Source organism: Haliotis cracherodii, unplaced genomic scaffold, assembly GCF_022045235.1.
Source record: "Haliotis cracherodii isolate W230 unplaced genomic scaffold, xgHalCrac1.p SCAF_13, whole genome shotgun sequence".
Lineage (NCBI taxonomy): Eukaryota > Metazoa > Mollusca > Gastropoda > Lepetellida > Haliotidae > Haliotis > Haliotis cracherodii.
The window spans coordinates 32,062,826-32,088,906 of NW_027266268.1; the positions used below are offsets into that span (position 1 = coordinate 32,062,826).

General features: G+C 43.3%; 1 protein-coding gene across 2 annotated transcripts in view; it reads right to left on the minus strand.

The window, feature by feature from the left end:
- Positions 1–327: 327 nt before the first annotated feature.
- Positions 328–26,081, minus strand: part of LOC139459844 (ATP-binding cassette sub-family F member 1-like) — a 34,783-nt gene continuing 9,029 nt past the window's right edge. For both annotated transcript variants that reach the window (XM_071241553.1, XM_071241552.1), the window contains exons 6-18: positions 25,717–25,802; positions 24,459–24,598; positions 23,211–23,359; positions 21,940–22,023; positions 17,587–17,824; positions 14,642–14,816; positions 12,127–12,201; positions 10,518–10,588; positions 7,877–7,909; positions 6,447–6,518; positions 4,804–4,965; positions 2,259–2,331; positions 328–1,740 (exon numbers count right to left, since the gene is read on the minus strand). In XM_071241553.1, the coding sequence (XP_071097654.1) occupies positions 1,565–1,740; positions 2,259–2,331; positions 4,804–4,965; positions 6,447–6,518; positions 7,877–7,909; positions 10,518–10,588; positions 12,127–12,201; positions 14,642–14,816; positions 17,587–17,824; positions 21,940–22,023; positions 23,211–23,359; positions 24,459–24,598; positions 25,717–25,802 (1,534 nt within the window). In that variant the 3' untranslated portion in view covers positions 328–1,564. The remainder of the gene's footprint in view (positions 1,741–2,258; positions 2,332–4,803; positions 4,966–6,446; positions 6,519–7,876; positions 7,910–10,517; positions 10,589–12,126; positions 12,202–14,641; positions 14,817–17,586; positions 17,825–21,939; positions 22,024–23,210; positions 23,360–24,458; positions 24,599–25,716; positions 25,803–26,081) is intronic.

The following is a 26,081-nucleotide window of genomic DNA, read 5'->3' on the forward strand; positions in this document are numbered from 1 at the left end:
CAGCAATACACAGGTGGTGTCAAGAATAGATCCCTGGCAACCTATGCTGGTCGTAAGCACCGACTTAATGGATCGGGTGGTCAGGCTCAGAGACTTGGCTGGTTGACTGCGTACCCGATGTGGTGGATCGTGGCCCAAAATATCCATCACTGGATTGTCTCGTCCAGACTGGATTATTTACGGGCTGCTGTCCTAGCTGAGTGGTGTCAAACACATGAACACACACTCTATACAGCAGGGAGTGTTCTGAATGATGTAATAAACATGTCTGGAAACACATTGCTTGTCAACAAAATCAAAACAAACATATTTATCAGAGGAGTCATTTAATATTTACACAATTTAACAGAGTACTATATTCAAATCACCATAGAATGTTTAATAGTTAGAAGGGATAATTCTAGGGTAGCTATAGTTATTTAAAAAAAATTAACAACAAATATTTATTGCAACTCTGTATGAAGCAAGTCAGATATGGTATTAGCATCTCACACTGTTGTGCCCTACCAGTAACTTATTCATAATGGTAAAAATAATTCCCAAAAACCTTTGTGGCTCAGGTCATCTTGACCCACATATGAGCCAGTACTTGATAGTGAGTGAGTGAGTATGGTTTTACGCCGCTTTTAGCAATATTCCAGCAATATCACGGCTGGGGACACCAGAAATGGGCTTCACACATTGTACCCATGTTGGGAATTGAACCCGGGTCTTCGGCGTGACGAGCGAACGCTTTAACCACTAGGCTTGCACTGCCCCCAGTTCTTGATAGACAGGTTTTTTTCTCAGACGATTTGTATTAAATTGTTTAAAACAGATGGCGTGTTGAGAACTGATGTTCATTCCAATGTTTCTCGAATTTGTAATTCAAAATAGCTGCAGAAACATCAGGTATTTTTCAAAACATAAAATGTGGCGCAAACCTTCCTGAATGATATGGTGAATTTGAGGTGTTTTGATCTACAATTATCCTACTGATTGGTAATATCCATTCAAATCTTAACATGAACAAATATTGTACAATTAATTTTTTTACAACTTGTACACGATTAGATGAAAGAAACAGTTTTTTAGTTGCCTCATAGCTATATTCATCATCTTGGTATTGTCGGTATTTCATGGCACTGGCGTAATTGTGTTGTGCTTCACGATACATAAACCGGACACAAACATGGACCCTTGGTGTGATGGGCGAACGCTTTAACCACTAGGCTACCCCACCCCACTCAAATGCTTAGTATAAAGCATGGGACGATGATTTCAGTTCCTGGTGTAACCCACGTAGTAGGGATGATTCTCTATAATGTAGAATGTACATGAAGAAATGACGACCAAGGACAAACACCTGTTCATCCAATGGATCCGCAGGACTGTATATGCACTGTCACCATGACAACTCAACCTCCTGATCCCAGCTTGGCAGGTGTCTATGTCATACAAGTTCATCATTGCACCGGCAGATTGTCAAATATTGTAGAGCTGAAGCAGATGCTGTCAATGTTTCTTAAATGTCCTGAACCAGAATGATTATGGTTGCAATTAGAATTCTATTTTGATCTCCTCGTCAAACTCTTTCATGCTCTGGTGCTTTAGCCACTGTCTCCCCTAGTTCCTCAAGAAGTTCTCGTCTGTAATCGTCAAAGTCGCCGTCGATCTCGCTAATGCCTCGGTTCTCTACAACCCACAGTTGACAGTCTGTCTCTCGGATGAGACGCTCGTCGTGACTCACAATGATCACACCTGCAGAACAACAGCATGTCATGAACATAAACAAGAGCATGTCAAGAACATTAACAAGAGCATATCAAGAACATTAACAAGAGCATATCAAGAACATTAACAAGAACATATCAAGAACATTAACAAGAGCATGTCATGAATGAATCAGAGTAAATCATGAATGTAAAATGGAGTATATCATGAACTCTAACCACAGTATATCATGATCGCAAATGAGGGGAAATCAGGGGAAATCTGGAAAGCTAAACAATTTCTGTGTAAGGTTTCTAGTTCCCACAGAGAAGGTTCTAAACCAAAGATTAACAAATTTGCCTATCTCCTACCAAATACCTCTAATGAATGTATGCACTCAGGACAGACAATCTATAATTTCTCATAGTTCATAGCTTATACTCTAAAGCGAAGATTAACAGACTTGCCAATCTCCTATCAAGGTATGGCTACGGCTCTGGTCTTACAACCTTAATTCACTCGGGACAAACATAAGTAATATCTTGTATAGAATCAATGTCCCATACCTCCAGTGAACTCCTGAATAGCATCTGCAAGAGCATCAATGGACTCAATGTCAAGGTTGTTAGTGGGCTCATCCTGCAAGTAGAGTTTCGAACATGAGCCTAACACTTCACATCTCCGGGGAGACAGATGGTACTGCATATAGTCAAGTGAAGTTTTTACAACTGTACATATTAACCAACCATCATTACTGTTTTTGTTTGTTTGTTGTTTAACACTGCACTCAGCAATATTCCAGATACATGAAGGCGGTCTGTAAATTATCGAGTCTGGACCAGACAATCCTGTGATATGAGCATCGATCCACGCATCAACCAAATCAGCGAGCCTTGACCGCCCGATCCTGTTTTATGACATGCATGAGTTGCATCGCCTATTGTGATAAGCATTGGTTGGTGAAGACCTATTCTTACCTGGATCTTCATGGGTCCCCTCATTACCGAGAGAGATTTATTAGATAAATTGGGTTTGGTCTGTCAAAAATGGCTCCTAATATGAATAATCTCTCCTCATAAGATTCAAACACACACAGCACACACTGGCAGGTCTGTAGAAACCATCAAGAGCAGTTAGGCTTCATAACTTTGTAATATGTTCATTATTTGAACTCCTGAGGTCCTGTATATAGGCATCTGCCTGAGGGAAGGGAGTTAACTGACTTTATAAACCTATTCATTGGGATCGCTATTAAGTAAGAGACTTCTTTCTATAGGCATTAAAACCTATTGTGAGGTTTTACTTTCTAGTCTGGTTAAATCTCATAAACAGGGACGTTGTAATGTCCCTTGGATTTTATATAATATCCCAGGGATTTTATATAATGTCCTGGGTATTTTATTAATATAACTTCCGTTCAGATTGTAACATGTAATGAAATGTAAAATCAAATGACAAAGGTTTTCTTTATATTCCCGAGGATCGAACTCGCAACCTTCATATCTGTAGCCTAGTGAGTGTACCACGAGGCTACCTAAGGTTCATGGAAAGTATGTTCGAAACATAAAAATGTTGATAAATGTTGTTTTAAGTTTCTTTTTTCGGTTTATAACCATGGAAAAACACTTTCCCTCGGTTTTAGTAGATTAGTAGACAGAGCATGCCCGGTCAGGGCTACCAAAACCTCGTGAGCGTGTTTTCTCCAATACGTAAAAGTTCAGTTTCCACCCTTGCTGAACTAGGCTGGAATTTCTAGGCTCGAACATAGCGCCACCAGTGACTATGACGAGTTATGTCCCTTCTATGCCCCTCCCATTGACCAATCAGATTCCACCTTTCATATCACTTGCATTTGCCTCAAACAAAATGGCGGTGCCCATTCAAGACAATCTGATCGAGGATCAAGATATATTTTGTAATAAAACGGGTCTTACTTTGCAAAGCGCATCAAATCATGTGAGCACCTTGATTAAAAACATGAAAAGACTTGGAAAATATTTGTCAACGCCCAGATGACGGTACACATGCTTTGCATATCCTTTGCACATGTTGATTTCGTTACACGATTTTGATTGAACTATGCATAGACTAGTCAGTCTAGCCAACAGATAACTCCAATGATTCCAGACAAGTTCAGCAAGGGTGGAAACTGGACATTTCCAGTCAGTTAACTCCTGCCTCAGGAAGATGGTGCATAGGTGTTTGCTGAAACTGTATTTGAATCTAAGGTACCTGCAGATTTAGATTTCAACACTTAATTTGAGGGGGCTTGGATGATGTTAGAGACCAACATACACAACTTTAAAGAAGTTAACGAAGACCCGATTCTTTCATATTACTATAGTTAACCTGTAATTGCAAATATCGTGATCTTATGCGAACACTTTCAGACTTCAATCACAACACTTGATAACTTTCTGTACAGATCACCAAGGTTACTAATAATATCCAAGGAGTTAGGGACCACCCGATTCTTTCATATCACTAAAGTAAATCTGTCATGGCATAACAACAATGTTACTACTGTTAATCTGCGACTTGACACATTAACTATAGTAATATGACAGCATTGGGTGTTCATTAACTTCCTTGGAGTAGCATATTTTCTTTCAGTCACTGCTTCACGATATAAAAAAGGTTCTAGAAAAGGAAGATATCAAATGTACTTGTTCTATTATGTCCTTGTTGGTTGGTTGGTTGGTTGGTTGGTTGGTTTGTTAGTTTAACGTCGCACTCAGCAATATTGCAGCTATATGATGGCGGTCTGTAAATAATCGAGTCTGGACCAGACAATCCAGTGATTGATATCATGAACATCGATCCACGCAATTGAGATACGATGACATGCATCAACCAAGTCAGCAAGCCTGACCACCCGATCCCGTTAGTCGCCTTTTACGACAAGCATAGTCGCCTTTTACGGCAAGCATGGGTTGCCGAAGACCTATTCTAGCCCGGATCTTCACGGGTCACATGTCCTTGTATCCCATTTGTGTAAAACACTGCTCATGATGTCAATCACAATTATTCAAAGACTGCTGTCATATAGCTGGAATAGTGCTGAGTGTGGCATTACACAAACAAAAACCAAGCAATATTCAATGATCTCACCAAGATGAGGACGTCCGGGGCCCTGCAGGAGAGTTCCGCCATTGCCACCCTGGCCTTCTGACCGCCGGACAGATCGCTGTTCTTGATGGTGTGACCGTGACTCGCCAGGCCGAACTTCCCCAGGATCTTCCTGGCATCCTGGTACTGCATGTTGAACAGCCGCTGCAAGAGTCGAACACACAGCTGTAGTCACTAGGTAGTTACTACAGTGTAACAAGGGAGATAACTCTTATTCCTGGATCAGTTTCTATTTCAACGTGTTTCTGTTTGTTTATTTTTTAACGCGGCACTCAGCAATATTCCAGCTATGACAGCAGTGTGAAACATAAGCAAGTCTGGACCAGACAATCCAGTGATTGACATGATGAGTATTGACCCAAGCAATTGGGATGCGAAGACATGCATCAACCAAATCAGCGAGTCCCTTGAAACCACTCGACCCCGTTAGTCGCCTCTTATGACAAGCATAGTCACCTTCTAAGGCAAGCATGGGTGGCTGAAGATCCATTCTACCCCGGATCTTCACGGGTCTTTTACATGTGAATCAATGTTGACAGTTGTTGGTACAGTATTACTCTGTGTTGTATAAGAATGATGCACTGACTCGTTGATGTGAGGATGATCAAGAATACCACTCGGAGGAAAGCCAGAAGTGATGCATGTTGTGGACGTGTACCACATGGTGAACCTCTTGAGGGTTTGATGGTGAAATAGAGTGAATGAGTGAGTGAGAGTGAATGAGTGAGTGAGAGTGAGTGAGTGAGTGAGTGAGTGAGTGAGTGAGTGAGTGAGTGAGTGAGTGAGTGAGTGTGTGAGTGAGAGGTTTTACGACACTTTTAGCAATATTCCAGCAATATCACAGCGGGGGACACCAGAAATGGGCTTCACACATTGTACCCATGTGGGGAATCGAACCCTGATCTTCGGCGTGACGAGCGAACGCCCACTAGGCTACCCGACCGCCCCCTCTCTGAATAGAGCACTAAAGTACTCACGGAAATGAAAAAAACCCTGTTTTTTCGACCTCAGATCTTAAACATGTTAAATAAATGCAGTTAATATACAAAATATGTAAATATTCAAACAACTAAATTAGTACTAATTGGGCCGTGGCACAAATACAGCGTATCAATGTCGACAAGTTACCTCCTGTAAAGTACATTTTGTATTGTTCACTGAGATCAAACTAGCAAATCCAGTACTTTTCGAGTTTTTTTGTTATTTCGTATTTACAGCTACGTAACACTTTGTGTCGATTTTTAAATTGAGAAAAACTTTTTTTTTCATTTCCGTGAGTACTTTAGTGCTACACCAGACCACCAGGGTTTTACTAAAGTGGAAGCTGAAAATAGTGCTAGACTTGTGTCATTAGCCAAACTCCTGCTGAGTTCTATTTTTGCTGAGGTGAGGTGAGGTGAGGTGAGGTGAGGATCCTGCCGTATGAGTGATGAGTGGGGGAGTGCACCTTGTGAATGCATAGTTCTATTCCTGTTGGGTGAGTGAATGTTAAGATATACTCCTCTATCAATCCAACATTTCGAATCTCTTTCACTGTAGACCAAGATCTACCCTGACGACCATGGATCAAGTTTCGGGACACAGCGGTATCCGGTATGAACAGAACAAGTATGAGATGTGTTTACCTGAAGATATTCCACTGGCGTCTCCTCAAGGTTAAGCTGGTCAGCTGAGTGTTGATCATACTTCCCTATCCTCTGCAATAAACAAGTCAGTGAGTCAGCGAGTGAGTAAGGTTTAATGTTGCTTTAAAAAGTATTCCTGTTATATCACGGCATGTCAGCTTCATGTGGGAGCAGAGTGATGTAGATATTAGAGGGTTACCACCTACTTCTTGTGGGGTGAGTTGAATTGGGGTTCAAGATTATTGCACTTATATAACATCCTTGTTTTTAGCCCCTTGATGCTGAGTGACAGGCAACGTAACAACAAGTACTATCTTTCAATGTCTATTGGTATGACACAACCGGGGATCGAACCCCGCGCTGCTCTACCACTAGACCACAGAGGCAGTGATCTACTTCTTGTGACCTGCCACCCGAGCCAAATATCACATCAACACAATACTATTAAAGTTATTTCCAAATGTATCGTGTCCTCCTGTGTCTTCGATGGATTGAAAAATAAACAAGATTCAACAACAAAATGCAAACATTAACTGTTAACTCTTACTGGTAGTTCAGGATAAGTAGAACTCACAAAACATATTTGAGACAAGTAGGCAGTGAACAGAAGTTTGGCAAGAATATTTGGTTTGTTACAAATTTTGTTTGGTGTTTAACGCCACACTCAGCAATATTCAAGCTATATGACGGCGGTCTATAAATAATCCAGTCCGGACCAGACAATCCCGTGATTGACATCATGAGCATCGATCCACGCCATTGGGATTGATGACATGCATCAACCAAGCCAGCGAGCCTGACCACCCGATCCCTTTAGTCGCCTCTTACGACAAGCATAGTCGCCTTGTTACAAGTAGAGAGGGTGTACGCATGTGGTGCACGTGCAGGTCATGAAGATGACATTAACTACACTCCGGTGGACATATCACATAAACATATACTATTATCTGCTACTGAACTTGCCATTAGACAGGACATGCACATATCCTTCGTAATACTTGTCGTGGACCACCGCCTTTCTTCACAATGGTACTTGCGAGTGGGCGGACCTCACACAGTCAAATGGGGTTAATTGCTCAACTTATCCTGGCTTACCATGAATAATATTTAATCAAATGCCTATATAGTCTGACTGTGTCAAAACAATGAGAACAAAGTCTTAACACTAATCATCCCATACCTTATCATAGCTGACAACTTTATGTCAAGTCAACAAAATATAGTACACAACTTTTATTTCTATTTCAAACTATACAAGCTGATTGGTCAGCAATGAGTCTGTATTAATAAAATCCAAATAGCATGGCCTCAGAGTTGTTTTACTGTTTATTGACACAAGATCACAATTTTCTAAACGAAAAAAGATTCAGGTATGTACAAACACTATTTCAAAATAATTAAACCAAATTTTCAACAATCATCAAACTTACCAATCGATGGTTCTTCCTTATTTCTCCTTGTTGCTGAAATCAAGAACAACATCAATTGTAGAGTAGGAGGTGGTTTTATTAGTGACGGAGATTTATAATTTTGAGAGTGTGGTATTTCTTTGTTGTTTAGCCATGTTCAAGCTATGTCATCAGTCAGTAAATAACCGAGTCTGGACCAGACAATCTAGTGACTGATATTATGAGTGAGTGAGTGAGTGAGTATGTTTTACGCCGCTTTTAGCAATATTCCAGCAATATCACGGCGGGGGACACCAGAAATGGGCTTCACACATTGTACCCATTTCGGATCTCGAACCCGGGTCTTCGGCGTGACGAGCAAACGCTTTAACCACTAGGCTACCCGACCACCCCGACTGATATTATGAGCAATAATCACGGCAATATAGGAGGAGGAGGACATGCTAACAATGAAGTCCACGAGTCTGACCACTCGCCTCTTATGACATGCATAGGTTTCTGGGGATCAATTCTAAGCTGGAATCCTCATGGGGACACTGAATGACAAGAATGTATGGCAAAATAGAAAGAATGTTTCTTGGCCCAGCCTGCGTCATTTTGAACTCTCAAATCTGAAAGTGGCGTGTCTTCTATCCGGTTAGGCAAATAGCTGAAATCAAGCTACCAAATCAAATCAATCTGGGAGAGGGGGACTCCGGAGAGCTGGATCCCCAAAAAGGGGACCTGGGAGAGGTGGATCAGAGAAAGGTGGATCTGGAGAGGTGTATCAGAGAGAAGTGGACCTGGAGAGGTAAATCTGAGAGAAGTGGACCTGGAGAGGTGGATCAGAGAGAAAGGGATCTAGAGAGGTGGATCAGAGAGAAGGGGACCTGGAGAGGTGGATCAGAGAGAAAGGGATCTGGAGAGGTGGATCAGAGAGAAGGGGACCTGTAGAGGTGGATCAGAGAGAAAGGGATCTGGAGAGGTGGATCAGAGAGAAGGGGACCTGGAGAGGTAAATCTGAGAGAAGGGGACCTGGGAGAGGTGGATCAGAGAGAAGGGGACCTGGAGAGGTGTATCAGAGAGAAGGGGACCTGGAGAGGTGGATCAGAGAGAAGTGGACCTGGAGAGGTGGATCAGAGAGAAGGGGACCTGGGGAGGTAAATCTGAGAGAAGTGGACCTGGAGAGGTGGATCAGAGATAAGGGGACCTGGAGAGGTGGATCAGAGAGAAGGGGACCTGGAGAGGTGGATCAGAGAGAAGGGGACCTGGAGAGGTGGATTAGAGAGAAGGGGACCTGGGGAGGTAAATCTGAGAGAAGTGGACCTGGAGAGGTGGATCAGAGAGAAGGGGACCTGGGAGAGGTGGATCAGAGATAAGGGGACCTGGGGAGGTAAATCTGAGAGAAGTGGACCTGGAGAGGTGGATCAGAGAGAAGGGGACCTGGGAGAGGTGGATCAGAGAGAAGGGGACCTGGAGAGGTAAATCTGAGAGAAGGGGACCTGGAGAGGTGGATCAGAGAGAAAGGGATCTGGAGAGGTGGATCAGAGAGAAGGGGATCTGGAGAGGTGGATCAGAGAGAAAGAGATCTGGAGAGGTGGATCAGAGAGAAGGGGACCTGGAGAGGTAAATCTGAGAGAAGTGGACCTGGAGAGGTGGATCAGAGAGAAAGAGATCTGGAGAGGTAAATCTGAGAGAAGGAGACCTGGAGAGGTGTATCAGAGAGAAGGGGATCTGGAGAGGTGGATCAGAGAAAAGGGGACCTGGAGAGGTGGATCAGAGAGAAGGGGACTTTGAGAGGTAAATCTGAGAGAAGTGGACCTGGAGAGGTGGATCAGAGAGAAAGGGATCTGGAGAGGTGGATCAGAGAGAAGGGGACCTGGAGAGGTAAATCTGAGAGAAGTGGACCTGGAGAGGTAAATATGAGAGAAGTGGACCTGGAGAGGTGGATCAGAGAGAAAGGGATCTGGAGAGGTGGATCAGAGAGAAGGGGATCTGGAGAGGTGGATCAGAGAGAAGGGGACCTGGAGAGGTGGATCAGAGAGAAGCGGATCTGGAGAGGTGGATCTGAGAGAAGTGGACCTTGAGAGGTGTATCAGAGAGAAGGGGACCTGGAGAGGTGTATCAGAGAGAAGGGGACCTGGAGAGGTGGATCAGAGAGAAGGGGACCTGGGAGAGGTGGATCAGAGATAAGGGGACCTGGAGAGGTGGATCAGAGATAAGGGGATCTGGAGAGGTGGATAAGAGATAAGGGGACCTGGAGAGGTGGATCAGAGAAAAGGGGATCTGGAGAGGTGGATCAGAGATAAGGGGACCTGGAGAGGTGGATCTGAGAGAAGTGGACCTGGAGAGGTGGATCAGAGAGAAGTGGAAATGGGAAAGGTGGATCAGAGAGAAGGTGACCTGGGAGAGGTGGATCAGAGAGAAGTGGACCTGGGAGAGGTGGATCAGAGATAAGGGGACCTGGGAGAGGTGGATCAGAGAGAAGGGGACCTGGAGAGGTGGATCAGAGAGAAGTGGACCTGGGAGAGGTGGATCTGAGAGAAGTGGACCTGGAGAGGTGGATCAGACAGAAGTGGACCTGGAGAGGTGGATCCAAGAGAAGTGGACCTGGAGAGGTTGATCCGAGAAAGGGAGATTCATTTTTCATTCGAAGACTTTTGTTGAGGCAAAATGAACTTACCGGCTGTATCTCCTTTGTCAACAGCTTGAGGAATGTACTCTTGCCCACTCCATTGGGGCCGACTATTGCAACTGAAATGACAAAACATTGCAATGCATAAACAAAACAGGCATGGACACAGTCACTAGTCTTGTTTGTTTGTTCATTCGTGAGTGAATGAGTGTGGTTTTATGCCGCTTTTAGCAATATTCCAGCTAAATCACGGGAGGGGACACCGGAAATGGGTTTCACACAATGTACTCATGTGGAACAAGTCTCATGAAATCAGAAAGGTTTTGTAGTATTTATCCTTAAGTCTACCATTCCAGATTGACTGTTTGCTGCACTTAACTCATGGTGCCTGTGGCTGCAGTAATAACAAAACTGAAAATGTTCTCACAAAACAAGTGATGATATGTTTACTCAGGATCAAATTGATAAACAAAGGGAAAGTGTCTTTTTATCTCATTCCATGACTGCATGTCAACAAAACCTGTCAGCATATTTTCAGCAGCATCAGTGGCCAGTCAACATCCAACAGTAAACACAGACAAGTTCCGAGACAAGTGAAAATGAAACATAGATTTTTTCCAAAATCTAGCAGTCTTACATGAACCAACCACAACTCAGAATGGTCAATATCAATAGTATTTACAAGATGTACAGAAGAATAAATAGTGTTATCACATACTAGGAGTGTTCGACACTCACCGAAAGTGTCCCAAAAGTGAGTGAGTGAGTGAGTATGGTTTTACGCCGCTTTTAGCAATATCCCAGCAATATCACGGCGGGGGACACCAGAAATGGGCTTCACACATTGTACCCACGTGGGGAATCGAACCCGGGTCTTCGGCGTGACGAGTGAACGCTTTAACCACTAGGCTACCCGACCGCCCCCTCCCTGAAAAGAGCACTAGTGCACCAGACCACCAGGGTTTTACCTTGACTTACAAAAGTGGAGGTCCAGAGGACCCCAATAATTAATTTTAAGGGTCCTTGCAGGGTCCTGTAGAATACTGTACATATTGATAATTACTTTAGAGCCTGGAAGGAATCGGAGATCAGGTGGACAGTGGTCATGATTAATGGATGAAATGACAGACACCTTCAACTGTAAAATGAGTGAGTGAGTGAGTTTGGTTTTACGCCGCTTTTAGCAATATTCCAGCAATATCACAGCGGAGGACACCAGAAATAGGCTTCGCACATTGTACCCATGTCGGGAATCGAACCCGGGTCTTCGGCATGACGAGCGAACGCTTTAACCACTAGGCTACCCCTACAACTGTAAAACGGTACAGAGGTAGTTTTCCATTAACAATAAATTGATTTTGTGCAATCCATTATCAACCATCAGGACCCTTATGATTTTAGAGTTATTCCCCTTTGTTTCAGGTACTTGAGTCTTTGAAAACGGACTCGAATCTGGCTAAACCCGATCCGTTATTGAGAACTTCTCAGATCCCAATACCCAACCATACATTCTGACCTCGGTCCAAGCACTATTAAGGTCTGTTTAACCAACGGAGGGGAGACAGTTATCAGAACTTGGATCGGGGCAAAATGGTAAATGAGCACATGAGCAACCTTGGGTGCAAACAATTCAAGGGACATAACTCCCTCTTCTCACCTCTGGATGACATATCAATACCAAAGTCCAGGTTCTTGAAAAGTGGCCTCTGTCCATCATAGCCAAATGTGACATCTGAAATACACAACAGCAAACACTTTAAGTACAGATGACCCCATCGGCGATCCTTTATTGTTCGTTTACACATCCTTCATCACCTGTGAATCGACACAGCTGCAATACGAGTGAGTGAGTGAGTATGGTTTTACGCCGCCTTTAGCAATATTCCAACAATACTATGATTGGGACACCAGCAATGGGCTTCAAACATTGTATCCATTTAGGGATTCGAACCCTGGTCTTTGGTGTTACGAGCAAACGCTTTAACCACTAGGCTACCAGATAACCTCACCTGCAAGGCAATGTAACCGTGCATGAATGTTGTGTGAACACTATGATTGCCTACCATTAATGGTGAGGTGCAATGTGGTTTAATGTCACATTCAAGATCATTGTACTTAAGCCTATATAACTGCATATTCTAGCCAGGACTAATCTCTGTTTTACAGTGCTAGCCCTCTGAGATACCATGCCACAGTTTAACATGGATACCCCACTCAGACAGAGAGCGCCAGGCTGGCTAAGAACAAGTACTACCTTGGAAACGTCTTTTGGTGTGATGGTGTGATGCCAGGAATTGACCACAGACTTTTCGCTCGTCTGACAGATGCTTTATCAAGTTTATCAACTTGATAAAGCATGGTGTAGTGTGTGAGTGTGTCTGTGTGTACTCGTCCAGATTGATGCCAATTTATAGAGCTAGCACAAAGAGATACGATGCCACAGTTTAACATGAATACCCCACTCAGACACAGCATTCTGATTCTGAGCCGACCAGTCCTCGTTTTAGCCCCTTACTGCCGAGCGCCAGCAAGGTTAACAACAAGTACCATCTTTTAACGTCCTTTGGTATGACGCGGCTGGGGATAGAGCCCCGGACCTTCCGATCTCCCCTGGTGGATGCTCCACCACTAGACCACGGAGGTGGTAAATTATTGTCAAGCAAGAAGCATTGCTATCTGTGTGATGTAAACTGAACCCTCAATTGTCTGAGCACATTCTGGGCACCAAGTAAAGGTGTGAGTGAGTGAGTGAGTTGGGTTTAACATCGCTTTTAACAGTAATATAGAATACTAAATTAGCTCCCATGTAGTACCAATTTTATGAAACGAGTGAATAGTTGCGGTATCTGACGAGTGAAACTATTCACCTTCAGGTGTCCGTTCCACAAAATTATCGTAGCGTTAAGGTTATCGCAACTCACATACTTCAACTTAGACCAACGAGTGTCGTTGTGCTACCGTACGATCGCCTTGTGGAACGGGGCCTTGCACCTCAAAGTTTACAATCACATCACAATACCCGATTACGTAATTTGTGGAAATTTGTTGCTAGATCCTTCGGCGAAACAATGCCAAGTGACGTCAGCCTAGCAACAAGGTTGAAACGTGTTCCGAGAGTACATAAGCACGCGTTTTGGTATTACACAATGTGTAATACAGCTGAATGTTTATTAAAAGGGTGATCTCTTCACAGGCAAGTAATAATCACAGTTATATCGCGGCAATTCAGCTTATAGTGGGCGGAAACCCCAAAGTGATGCAGGTCTCAGACGTTGACCACTTCGGTGAAACCCACGAGCACAGGTATGGTGCTGAAAAACCTTGAAACATAATCGGGGCGAACCGGGATTAGAACCCACAATCATAGGTTCTTGGCATGCCCAAGGGACGCAACTCTGCACAGTGAATCACGCCGCCTTAGATGACTGGGCCACCCGTGCCCCCTTACTAAGTATAGGGATGAGTGGGTTAGGTTCATATACTCACTGTGCACCCAGTATAGGGGTGAGTGGGTTGGGTTCATATACTCACTGTGCACCCAGTATAGGGGTGAGTGGGTTGGGTTCATATATTCACTGTGCACCCAGTATAGGGGTGAGTGGGTTGGGTTCATATACTCACTGTGCACCCAGTATAGGGGTGAGTGGGTTAGCTTCATATACTCACTGTGCACCCAGTATAGGGGTGAGTAGGTTAGGTTCATATACTCACTGTGCACCCAGTATAGGGGTGAGTGGGTTGGGTTCATATACTCACTCTGCACCCAGCATAGGGGTGAGTGGGCTTGGGGGATAAACTCACTGTGGGGACCCAGTATAGCGGCTGAGATAAGAAGGTTAGGTTCATATACTCACTGTGGGGACCCAGTATAGCGGCTGAGATAAGAAGGTTAGGTTCATATACTCACTGTGAGGACCCAGTATAGCGGCTGAGATAAGAAGGTTAGGTTCACATACTCACTGTGGGGACCCAGTATAGCGGCCGAGATAAGAAGGTTAGGTTCATATACTCACTATGGGCACCCAGTATAGCAGCTGGGATAAGAGGGTTAGGTTCATATACTCACTGTGGGGACACAGTATAGCGGCTTAAATAAGAGGGCTAGGTTCATATACTGACTATGGGCACCCAGTATAGCAGCCGAGATAAGAAGGTTAGGTTCATATACTCACTGTGGGCACCCAGGATAGGGGGGCTGAGAGGAGTGGGCTTTGGGAAGGAAAACTTGACGATGTAATCTCGAGGTTTTTGCAGCAACTCTGTCGGCTTCTCCTCCTCAGCGAACAACGACTGCTTCGCCTTGTTCTTTGCCTGCTTCCGCGTCATGGCTTCCTTTTGTTTCTCCTCCTACAATGTAACGGTGGGTGTATGGTGAATATAAACAGAGGCAGGATATGTATGGTGAATATAAACAGAGGCAGGATGTCTATGGTGAATATAAACAGAGGCAGGATATGTATGGTGAATATAAACAGAGGCAGGATGTGTATGATGAATATAAACAGAGGCAGGATATGTATGGTGAATATAAACAGAGGCAGGATGTCTATGGTGAATATAAACAGAGGCAGGATGTGTATGGTGAATATAAACAGAGGCAGGATGTCTATGGTGAATATAAACAGAGGCAGGATGTCTATGGTGAATATAAACAGAGGCAGGATGTGTATGGTGAATATAAACAGAGGCAGGATGTGTATGGTGAATATAAACAGAGGCAGGATGTCTATGGTGAATATAAACAGAGGCAGGATGTGTATGGTGAATATAAACAGAGGCAGGATGTGTATGATGAATATAAACAGAGGCAGGATGTGTATGATGAATATAAACAGAGGCAGTGGGGTATGATGAATATAAACAGAAGCAGGGGGTGTATGATTAATATAAACAAAGGCAGGGGGTATCAGACGCAGGGGGTGTATGATGAATATAAACATAGGCAGGATGTGTATGATGAATATAAACAGAGGCAGGATGTGTATGGTGAATATAAACAGAGGCAGGATGTCTATGGTGAATATAAACAGAGGCAGGATATGTATGGTGAATATAAACAGAGGCAGGATATGTATGGTGAATATAAACAGAGGCAGGATGTCTATGGTGAATATAAACAGAGGCAGGATATGTATGGTGAATATAAACAGAGGCAGGATGTGTATGATGAATATAAACAGAGGCAGGATATGTATGGTGAATATAAACAGAGGCAGGATGTCTATGGTGAATATAAACAGAGGCAGGATGTGTATGGTGAATATAAACAGAGGCAGGATGTCTATGGTGAATATAAACAGAGGCAGGATGTCTATGGTGAATATAAACAGAGGCAGGATGTGTATGGTGAATATAAACAGAGGCAGGATGTGTATGGTGAATATAAACAGAGGCAGGATGTCTATGGTGAATATAAACAGAGGCAGGATGTGTATGGTGAATATAAACAGAGGCAGGATGTGTATGATGAATATAAACAGAGGCAGGATGTGTATGATGAATATAAACAGAGGCAGTGGGGTATGATGAATATAAACAGAAGCAGGGGGTGTATGATTAATATAAACAAAGGCAGGGGGTATCAGACGCAGGGGGTGTATGATGAATATAAACATAGGCAGGTGGTGTATGATGAATATAAACAGAGGCAGTGGGGTGTATGATGAATATACACAGAGGTAGTGGGGTATATGATGAATATAAACAGAGGCAGTGGGGTGTATGATGAATATAAACACAGGCAGTGGGGTGTATGATGAATATAAACACAGGCAGTGGGGTGTATGATGAATATACACAGAGGTAGTGGGGTATATGATGAATATAAACAGAGGCAGTGGGGTGTATGATGAATATAAACAGAGGCAGGGGGTGTATGATGAATATAAACACAGGCAGTGGGGTGTATGATGAATATACACAGAGGTAGTGGGGTATATGATGAATATAAACAGAGGCAGGGGGTGAATGATGCATATAAACAGTGGCAGGGGGTGTACGATGAATATAAACACAGGCATTGGGGTATATGATGAATATAAACACAGGCAGGGATGCATGATGAATATAAACACAGGCAGGGGTGTACGATGAATATAAACACAGGCAGGAGTGTATGATGAATATAAACACAGACAGTGGGGTGTATGATGAATATAAACACAGGCAGGGATGCATGATGAATATATACACAGGTAGGGATGTATGATGAATATAAACACAGGCATTGGGGTATGATCAATATAAACAGAGGCATTGGGGTATGATAAACATAAACACAGGCAGGGGTGCATGATGAATATATACACAGCCAGGGATGTATGATGAATATAAACACAGGCATTGGGGTATGATCAATATAAACAGAGGCAGTGGGGAGTAAGATGAATATAAAGAGGCAGGGGGTGTATGATAAATATAAACAGAGGCAGGGGACGTATGATGAATATAAACAGAGGCAGGGGGTGTATGATGAATATTAACAGAGGCAGGGGACGTATGGTGAATATAAACACAGGCAGAGGAGAGTATGGTGATTATAAACACATTGGCCATGTATCAGTGACCAAGGACATACCACCTTCTTCCCTGACTAGCTACACACCGCCTTCTTCCCTGACTAGCTACACACTGCCTTCTTCCCTGACTAGCTACATACCACATTCTTCCCTGACTAGCTACATACCACATTCTTCCCTGACTAGCTACATACCTCCTTCTTCCCTGACTAGCTACATACCACCTTCTTCCCTGACTAGCTACATACCACCTTCTTCCCTGACTAGCTACATACCTCCTTCTTCCCTGACTAGCTACATACCTCCTTCTTCCCTGACTAGCTACACACCGCCTTCTTCCCTGACTAGCTACATACCACATTCTTCCCTGTCTAGCTACATACCTCCTTCTTCCCTGACTAGCTACATACCTCCTTCTTCCCTGACTAGCTACACACCACATTCTTCCCTGTCTAGCTACATACCACCTTCTTCCCTGACTAGCTACATACCGCCTTCTTCCCTGACTAGCTACACACCGCCTTCTTCCCTGACTAGCTACACACCGCCTTCTTCCCTGACTAGCTTCACACTGCCTTCTTCCCTGACTAGCTACATACCGCCTTCTTCTTGGACTGTCCCGAAGCCTTGAGGTCCTTAATCCTCTTCTCCTGCTTCTCGTAATCCTTAATCTGCTCTTTCCGCTTTTGCACAAACATCTTCTTAAAAGCATTGAAGTTGCCACGGTAATAGAAGAGTTTTTGCATGTCCAAGTGGATGATGTCAGTACACACGTTGTCAAGGAAACTTTGGTCATGTGACACCACAAGCAGGGTCTTCTTCCACGTCTGCAGGTAGCTGTGACAAGTGAGGGAGATGTTGAGACATTGATCAGTATGCCTTGTTTGTTTGTTTGTTTGTTTGTTGTTTAATGCTGTTCAATACGATGACATGCATCAACCAAGTCAGCAAGCCTGACCAGCCCATCTCGTTAGTCGCCTCTTCTGACAAGCATAATCACTTATTGCGGCAAGCAGGGGTTGCTGAAGACCTATTCTACCCTGGATCTTCACAGGTCCTGATCAGTATGAATGGTGATTTAGTGAAATTTACCTCACCTTACGTTACTGATGAGGTGAAAAGGAGTTTAACATATGATCGCATTCAAGATTATTCACTCATACTGTGACATGCATTCATGTGTGTGTGGTCTACTGAGATACCATACCGCATTTAAACATAGATACCCCACTATGACACAGTAAACATACTCCTAGCCAAACAGCCTGGGTTTTATGCCCTTAATGCAAAGGGTCAGACTGGGTAACAAAGAAATACCATTTTTTAACATCCTTTGGTATGGCCAGTTGGGAATCAAACCACTGACCTTCCACTCTCAGGGCAGACGCTCTATCTAATGGACCACGGAGGCAGTCACATAAGCAACCGCAGTCCGTTAAAGGACCGAGACCAGACCAACCAGTGAAGCACCGTTCGTTTACTATCGAATATCTATAGGTTGCTGACACATAGCTATAACTCACCCAGCAGAACCATTCTGATAGAATCTCAGTTGGGAGTCAGGGACTCATCTGGATGAGGCTGAATATCACGGAATTGTATTTACAACTAACATACTTGCTCCAGTATGTGCCCCGGGCACTTAGAACATTAGCATAGGGAGTGCTTATTAAAACCATTCACAAGTTAAATTTGTTGTCAGATATCAGTAGGTGAAGATTCAACATGGTCGAAACGTCGATGAAAGTAACTTTTTTTATATTAGTTATAAGGCATTTATATACATGTTTCGCGCTGCTGTTTTAAAAGGTGTCAAACGCACAAGAAAAAGGGACGGATATGAACATTTTCAGGCTTGGTACTGGGTGCCGGTAAAGACTGGTCAAGAATTGGTCATGAGGTGCTTCATGGAGAGGGACGCTTAATACAGCAAATACGGTAGTTCAAAACTATTGATCTCAAAGTAACACCCACAGAGCTTGATTAAGCTACCGTATTTTCTTGAGTATAGTGCGCACCCATGTATAATGCGCACCCCCCTCTAGCGGGTTCAATATTTTGGAAAAAAAGAAATTTGAATATTATGCCCAGAAAAAATTTACACCGTACCCTTTCAGCGAAGTCCGGCAAACGAACGGTTTATTTACCGTTTAAATAGTATTTATTGTTCTGCTAGGCATTGTTTTATATCTAGGGATTAAGATTACCTTGTGTATTTTCTCGTAAACTAAGCCGGAAACAGCAATCAGCTGTACACACGTTTTCTTGGAATCGACCGGTGATTCGGTCAAGACACACCCAGTGATATAACTTTATAGGATTTTTAATGCAAGGATCGGCAACAATTGTATCTGAAACTATTTTATTTATCAGGAATAATATATTCCATTATTTTCTTAATTATATGCAGCCTTTACTAAACATATTTAAAATAATAATAACCCTAAGCGAAGCAGCTGATCGCTATTCCCGGGTATTATTTTTTACATGGAACATGTCTGACCAGTCACCGTCAAGGCTCACGCGCACGTGAGCACGTGAGCGCGAGAATTTCATGTTGACATAGAATCGTCAAACAAAAACAAATATGACTTTTAACGAGTCAAAGTATGTCATTTATGATATATGTATCCATTCTCTGTCAACTAAAGTTCGTTTCAAGGCGTCAATAGCGGTATTCTGACCGTGGTTGCTGTTAATAATGGTGAGTTGTGCGATCTTCCGATCGCTTCACACACGATTTCGCCGAAATTAATAAAAACAATATTATAAGGAATTTTGAATAAAATTAATGAAGTAAGTTACAAACATAAGTCCAGAAATACAAAGAACACTTTTTATAGACAGACAGTGTAATTACATAATTATTTTGCGTACTTCAGTATGGATTTGTTGACATGGTATTTCCGGTGTTTCGTGCTCACGGTACGTAATGTCTTTCCATGGGAGGAAAAAACATCCAAACTCATAATTCGTGTATAATGCGCACCCCCTTCTACACAGCTGTGTTTTTCCGAAAAAAAGTGCGCACTATACTCAAGAAAATACGGTATATAAAACTTGCACCAGGGCATATTGAAAAATGCAACCCAATATTATTAGTTATGGTTTCTTTAGTTGCCGTATACGGTGTCATATTAGGTTAGCAGGAAAATATATCGGCTCACGCCTCGACCAAAATTTTTCTGCTAACCTAAAATGACACCGTATACGGCAACTAAAGACACCATAACAAATTTATTATGCCGAAAAGTACACACTATTTGGTATCATTGTCGCACATGTCATGTCAAAATAAATCCTTGACACTTACAACGGTATGAACGACAGGACCAGTACATGTTTCCGAAATACAACGCTTTAACGTAAACTTAAGTGTTATCAATTGAATATATATTATGCACGTTTAAAGTATTATAGCTAAAATGGATAGAATTTTCATCAAAATTGCCCGCATGGTAACAGAAATATGCGGGCCAGTGTAACTTGAGGCCGCTTTCCCCTAACGACGAGCTGCTGTTTATTCTCTTCACGTTTCTTGTTATTGACGTCATCCTATACTAAGTTCTATGACGTTGCTATTTGTAACTCAGTGACCTCGGTTTTGAGCTTCTTTTCTCTATAACTTTTATCAATAAAGTCATGAACGTGGTTTCTTTAATAAATGATGGCTTTGCTCATCACAAATAATGATAATAAAACACAGAACAGCGTCGTTAAGAAACTTCTGTACCAGAATTTCCATGTGAAATATATGAGGTGGGTGTTGGAAATCCAAGATGGCTGGTACTGACGGTATACGGTCTCATATTAGGTCAGTAACAACCATCTTGGATTTTTACTGACTGTATACGGGTTCATGTGGAGTTAGTTGTTCTGCCCTCTGATTGGTCAATCTCACTTTGAGGCATAATAATAATATCTACAGGCACTTAGTGAATTCAAAGACTTTCAACTCATTTGTCCCTCACTTATCCACACAATTTTTTTTATTTCTGAACACATTCAGTACCTCTAAACTTTATGTATCATACAACATCAGTAATCCCTGTGTTATTTGTTACGCTTTCGTCGGCTTGATATCATCAAACGGTGGGTACTTCAAGATTATGTTTTACAAAAATTACAGCAATGTGTCATTAATTGATGCGACACTAGCAGCAGCTGCCTGTTTCAACTTGACAAGTTTATGGGACCAAGGTGCAACCTGGCTTTGTCTGTGGCAACTAGGTTTTCATGTCAACATGCACAGGGTGCCTTAAATCGAGCCCTGACCCAACACTTCCATTGAAAATGTATATTGTCAAAAGCTAAGTGAGTGAGTGAGTATGGTTTTACCCGCTTTCAGCAATATTCCAGCAACATAACAGCAGGGGACACCTGAGGTGAGATTTCATGAAATAGGGTTTAACGTCACGTCCAAGATTATAGAACTTTTACAGCGACGTGCCTGCAAGTGTATGTGTGTGTGTGTGGCTGCTTGTACTAGTCCGGACTGATGCCCATTTAAAGTGCTAGCTCACTGAGATACCATGCCGCAGTTTAACAGGAATACCCCACTCAGACACAGTATACGGAGCGCCGAGCGCCAGACAGGGTAACAACAAGTACCATCTTTTAACGTCTTTCGGTATGACGCGGCTGGGGATCAAACCCCTGACCTTCCGCTCTCCGGGCGGACGCACTACCACTGTACCACGGAGGCGGTCGGGGACACCAGAAATGGGCTTCACACTTTGTACCGATGTTGGGAATCGAACCCGGGTCTTCGGCATGAGGAGCAAACGCTTTCACCACTAGGCTACCCCACCACCCCGCCAAAAGTTAAAAACCTGTAAACAAAGTCTGTACTGACTTTGCGCTGTGTCTGAAAACAATTAAAGCTGCCGAGGCAGTATCCATGTATTCACATAGTTGGCACATACTAGAGAGAATCATCCGGCATCACTTACTTGTCCAGCCAGATGACGGCGTTCAGGTCCAGATGGTTGGTGGGTTCGTCCAACATCAGCAACGTTGGCTCCAAGAACAATGCCCTGAATCAACACAAGGGTTTTACTAGTCCGGCTAGACAACAGTACACTCTACTCAAACATCAGTCTCTTTAGAACTTTGAAAATGTAGCAAACTCTGTTGTGTAATGCCCAACTCAGCAATATTACAGCTATATGAAGGCGGCCTGATTGATACAGGACAACACTCCACCTTGCTGGTGTACAATGACACAAAGTCACAAAGTCTGGCCACCTGACCCAGGGGTAGCAGAGGGGGCAGGGGGGTGACTTGTGGTTGTGGGGGTGGATGCGGGTGTGGGTATGTGTGGTTATGGGGGTGGATATTTTAAGTCTTTTTTTGGCTTAGTCAGTCAAAACACCACATGCAAAAATTTGACAGCTGTCTAGCTGAATAAAAGATGTGAAATCATCTCCATGCAAATGCAGCCAATCTGTAGGGAAACATGATGACAGCTGGTTCTGCTATTGGTCCATTACTACCACTAGTGTTTGCTTGTTTGTTTGTTTGTTGTTTAACGCTGCAATCAGCAATATTCCAGCTATATGACAGCGGTCTGTGTTTGCTTGTTTGTTTGTTATTTGTTTAATGCTGCACTCAGCAATATTCCAGCCATATGACAGCGGTCTGTAACTAATCCAGTCTGGACCAAACAATCCAGTGACTGACATCATGACCATCGATTCACACAACTGGGATATGATGACATGCATCAACGAAGTCAGCGAGCCTGACCAGTACACCCTATCAGGACACTTCGTTGAAAGCAGCCTCTCACCAAGCTTGCTGACAAGGGGGCACGGGTGGCCCAGTCATTCAGCGATTCGCTGTGCAGAGTTGTGTCCCTTTGGCATGCCAGAAACCTATGATTGTGGGTTCGAATCCCGGTTTGTCAGCACCATACCCGTGCTCGTGGGTTTCACCGAAGTGGTAAACGTCTGAGACCTGCATCTCTTCGGGCTTTCCTCCCACATTAAGCTGACACACCGCGATATAACTGGAATACTGTTAAAAGCGGCGTTAAACCAAACTCACTCACTCACTCACTTCCCGACAACTAGAATAAAAACAGAGAGTGAGTGATTATTGGGTAACTCCAATTTCGCAGCTATTCACAGTGAAGAACAAAAGAAGAAGCGAGCTGAATTAGGAAAGCCACATTTTGTTGTCCTCTCTACACCACCCAGCAGCTCTGTGATCCTGTACCTACCTGGCAAGTGACACTCTCATCCTCCAGCCTCCAGACAGGTCTTTGGTGGACCTGTCCATCATATTCTTTGTGAAGCCGAGACCAGCCAGGATCCTACGCGCCTTCGACTCCGCTGCATCCGCGCCGATAGCACGCAGCTCCTCGTACACCTGGACAGAAGAAACAAGGCGTGGAGTTCATCATAACGTTATTTACAGATTCAACAGCCAATCACTGAAGTGGTGGTATCAAAATAAGATTGTTTTCTTTCTTACGCATAATAAGATGAGAGGGAGGTTATATTTTACGTCGCTTTCAGCAATATTCCAGCAATATCACGATGGCGGACACCAGAAATGGGCTTCACATATTGTACCCATGTTGGGAATCGAACCCGGGGCTTCTGCGTGACGAGCAAACGCTTTAACCACTAGGCTACCTGACCGCCCCTAATTAAAATAAAGGAGTTGTTTATGAATAGGAACTTGTCCTTGTCCTTGTTCATCACACCTGGCCTCTGAGCAAGTCTAAATAAAACCCTGAACTAACTACTCTAACTGTATCAGAAAGCTGTTATAAGTTAAACTTTAGCTGGATATGTTTTCCTGAGTTTAAAGACAATTGAAGGAAATCCTACAAGATCTTCCCAGTTGTATTTTAGAGTATGCGTAAAAAGTACAGGGGATATCATTGCTTGTTTCACTCTTGATAGAAGAGTGTGGTTTGCACACAGCTATTTTTAGCGCTGTGTCATTCGAACCTGACACAAAACAAAGGTGTTCATCACAATCATAGCAATAGCATGAATATATAACACACTGGACAATCGAGGAACCCCTGTGAATGAGTTGGGTAGAACCCCACTTTGAACAACACTTTGAACAAGCACAGTGTTTCAGCTTAATGGGTGATACAGTTCAACTTGACACAGGCCCACAGACCCACGAACAGTATCAATTTAAAAAATCAGGGAGAACTAGGATTCAATCCAATAATTAGCTGATCCTGACACAACAAAGGGATGCAACTCTACACACCAAACTGGCAAACTCAAGACAAACAACGGTGATATCATTGTCACAAGTTAGTATGGTATTATGACACTTTTAGCAATATTTAAGAAATATCGCAGCAGGGGACACAAGAAATGGTCTTGACTCATTGTACCCAAGTGGGGAATCGAACAAGGTCTTTGGCGTGACGAGCAAAAGATTAAACCACGAGGCTACCCCACAGCCCGAAATCCCCTCCAGCCGAATGATGACCAACCTGCTTGAGCCTCTCACTGTTGTTGGTGTTGCCAGCCTCAGACTCTTGCATTAGCTTCTTCTCTTCCTCCATGAGAGCAACACGCTTCTTGTCGGCCTTCAGCACCACGCCGATGGCCTTGTCCACACTCGCCTGCACCTCTACACACACAAATCAGCCACAAGTTGGACAAGGTTTGTTTTGTTTGATGAAAGTCTTAATAAGCATTTAGAAGTAGGATGTTAACATGACAAGGAGTATTATGGATAACAACTTCTTCATTATAGTAATATATATACAACGTTTCAGGGATGCTTCTTGACCCTTCAACAGGTGGAACGTGTAAAAACTGGCCCTGATTCGTGGATTCAACTGATGAAGATTCAAGGAGTCGCCCTGAATCAAGGATTCAACTGATGAAGATTCAAGGAGTCGCCCCAGATCAAGGATTCAACTGATGAAGATTCAAGGAGTCGCTCTGAATCAAGGATTCAACTGATGAAGATTCAAGGAGTAGCCCTGAATCAAGGACCCATGTGATGAAGATTCAAGGAGTCACCCTGAATCAAGGATCCATGTGATGACGATTCAAGGAGTCGCTCTGAATCAAGGATTCAACTGATGAAGATTCAAGGAGTTGCCCTGAATCAAGGATCCATGTGATGAAGATTCAAGGAGTCACCCTGAATCAACGATTCAACGGATTAAGATTCAAGGAGTCACCTTGAATCAAGGATCTATGTGATGAAGGGGCAAAAAGTAGCTGTGAAACATTGATATGTATCATAAAAAAGTTGTTATCCATATTATTCCAATCACAATTATTTGTTTGTTGTTTCTGCTGCACTCAGCCATATTCCAGCCACATGAGGTGAGTGAGTTGGGTTTAAAGCAGCTTGTAACAGTATTCCAGTTATATCATGGCATGTCGGCTTAATTTGGGAGGAAAGCCTGAAGTGATGCATGGCTCAAACGTTTACCACCTCGGTGAAACCAACGACCATGGGTATGGTGCTGACAAACCTAGAAACATAATTGGGGCGAACCAGGATTCGAACCCACAATCATAGGTTTCTGGCGTGCCCAGGGGACACAACTCTGCACAGTGAATCACGGCACCTTAGACGAGTGGGCCGCCCATGCCCCCTCCAGCCACATGTTAGTCACCGAGCCTGACGACTTGACCCATTAGGTTGTCTTGTACGACAATCATAGGTTGCTGGAAACAATTTTTACTTGGAATCCCCACAATTTACAGATGATTACTGGGGGTGCTTACCCTGTTCACAGTACAGCACATCTATGTTGGGGGGAATGTTCAGGGATCTGCTCTGGATGTGTTTCAGCAACGTGGTCTTGCCGTGCCTGAGTGAAGATCACATAAATTCATTAGGAATACAAGATGAAACAGTTTGTGTGTAAATGAGTTCGGTTAAAAGCAGCTTTCAAGGGTATTTCACATCATGTCATCTTCATGTGGGAGGAAAGCCTAAATTAATGCAGGCTTTAGATGCGTACCACTGTGGTTTGTTGTTTAACGACGCACTCAGCAATATTCCAGCTATATGACGGCGATCTGTAAATAATCGAGTCTGGACCAGACAATCCAGTGATTAATATCATGAGCATCGATCCACGCAATTG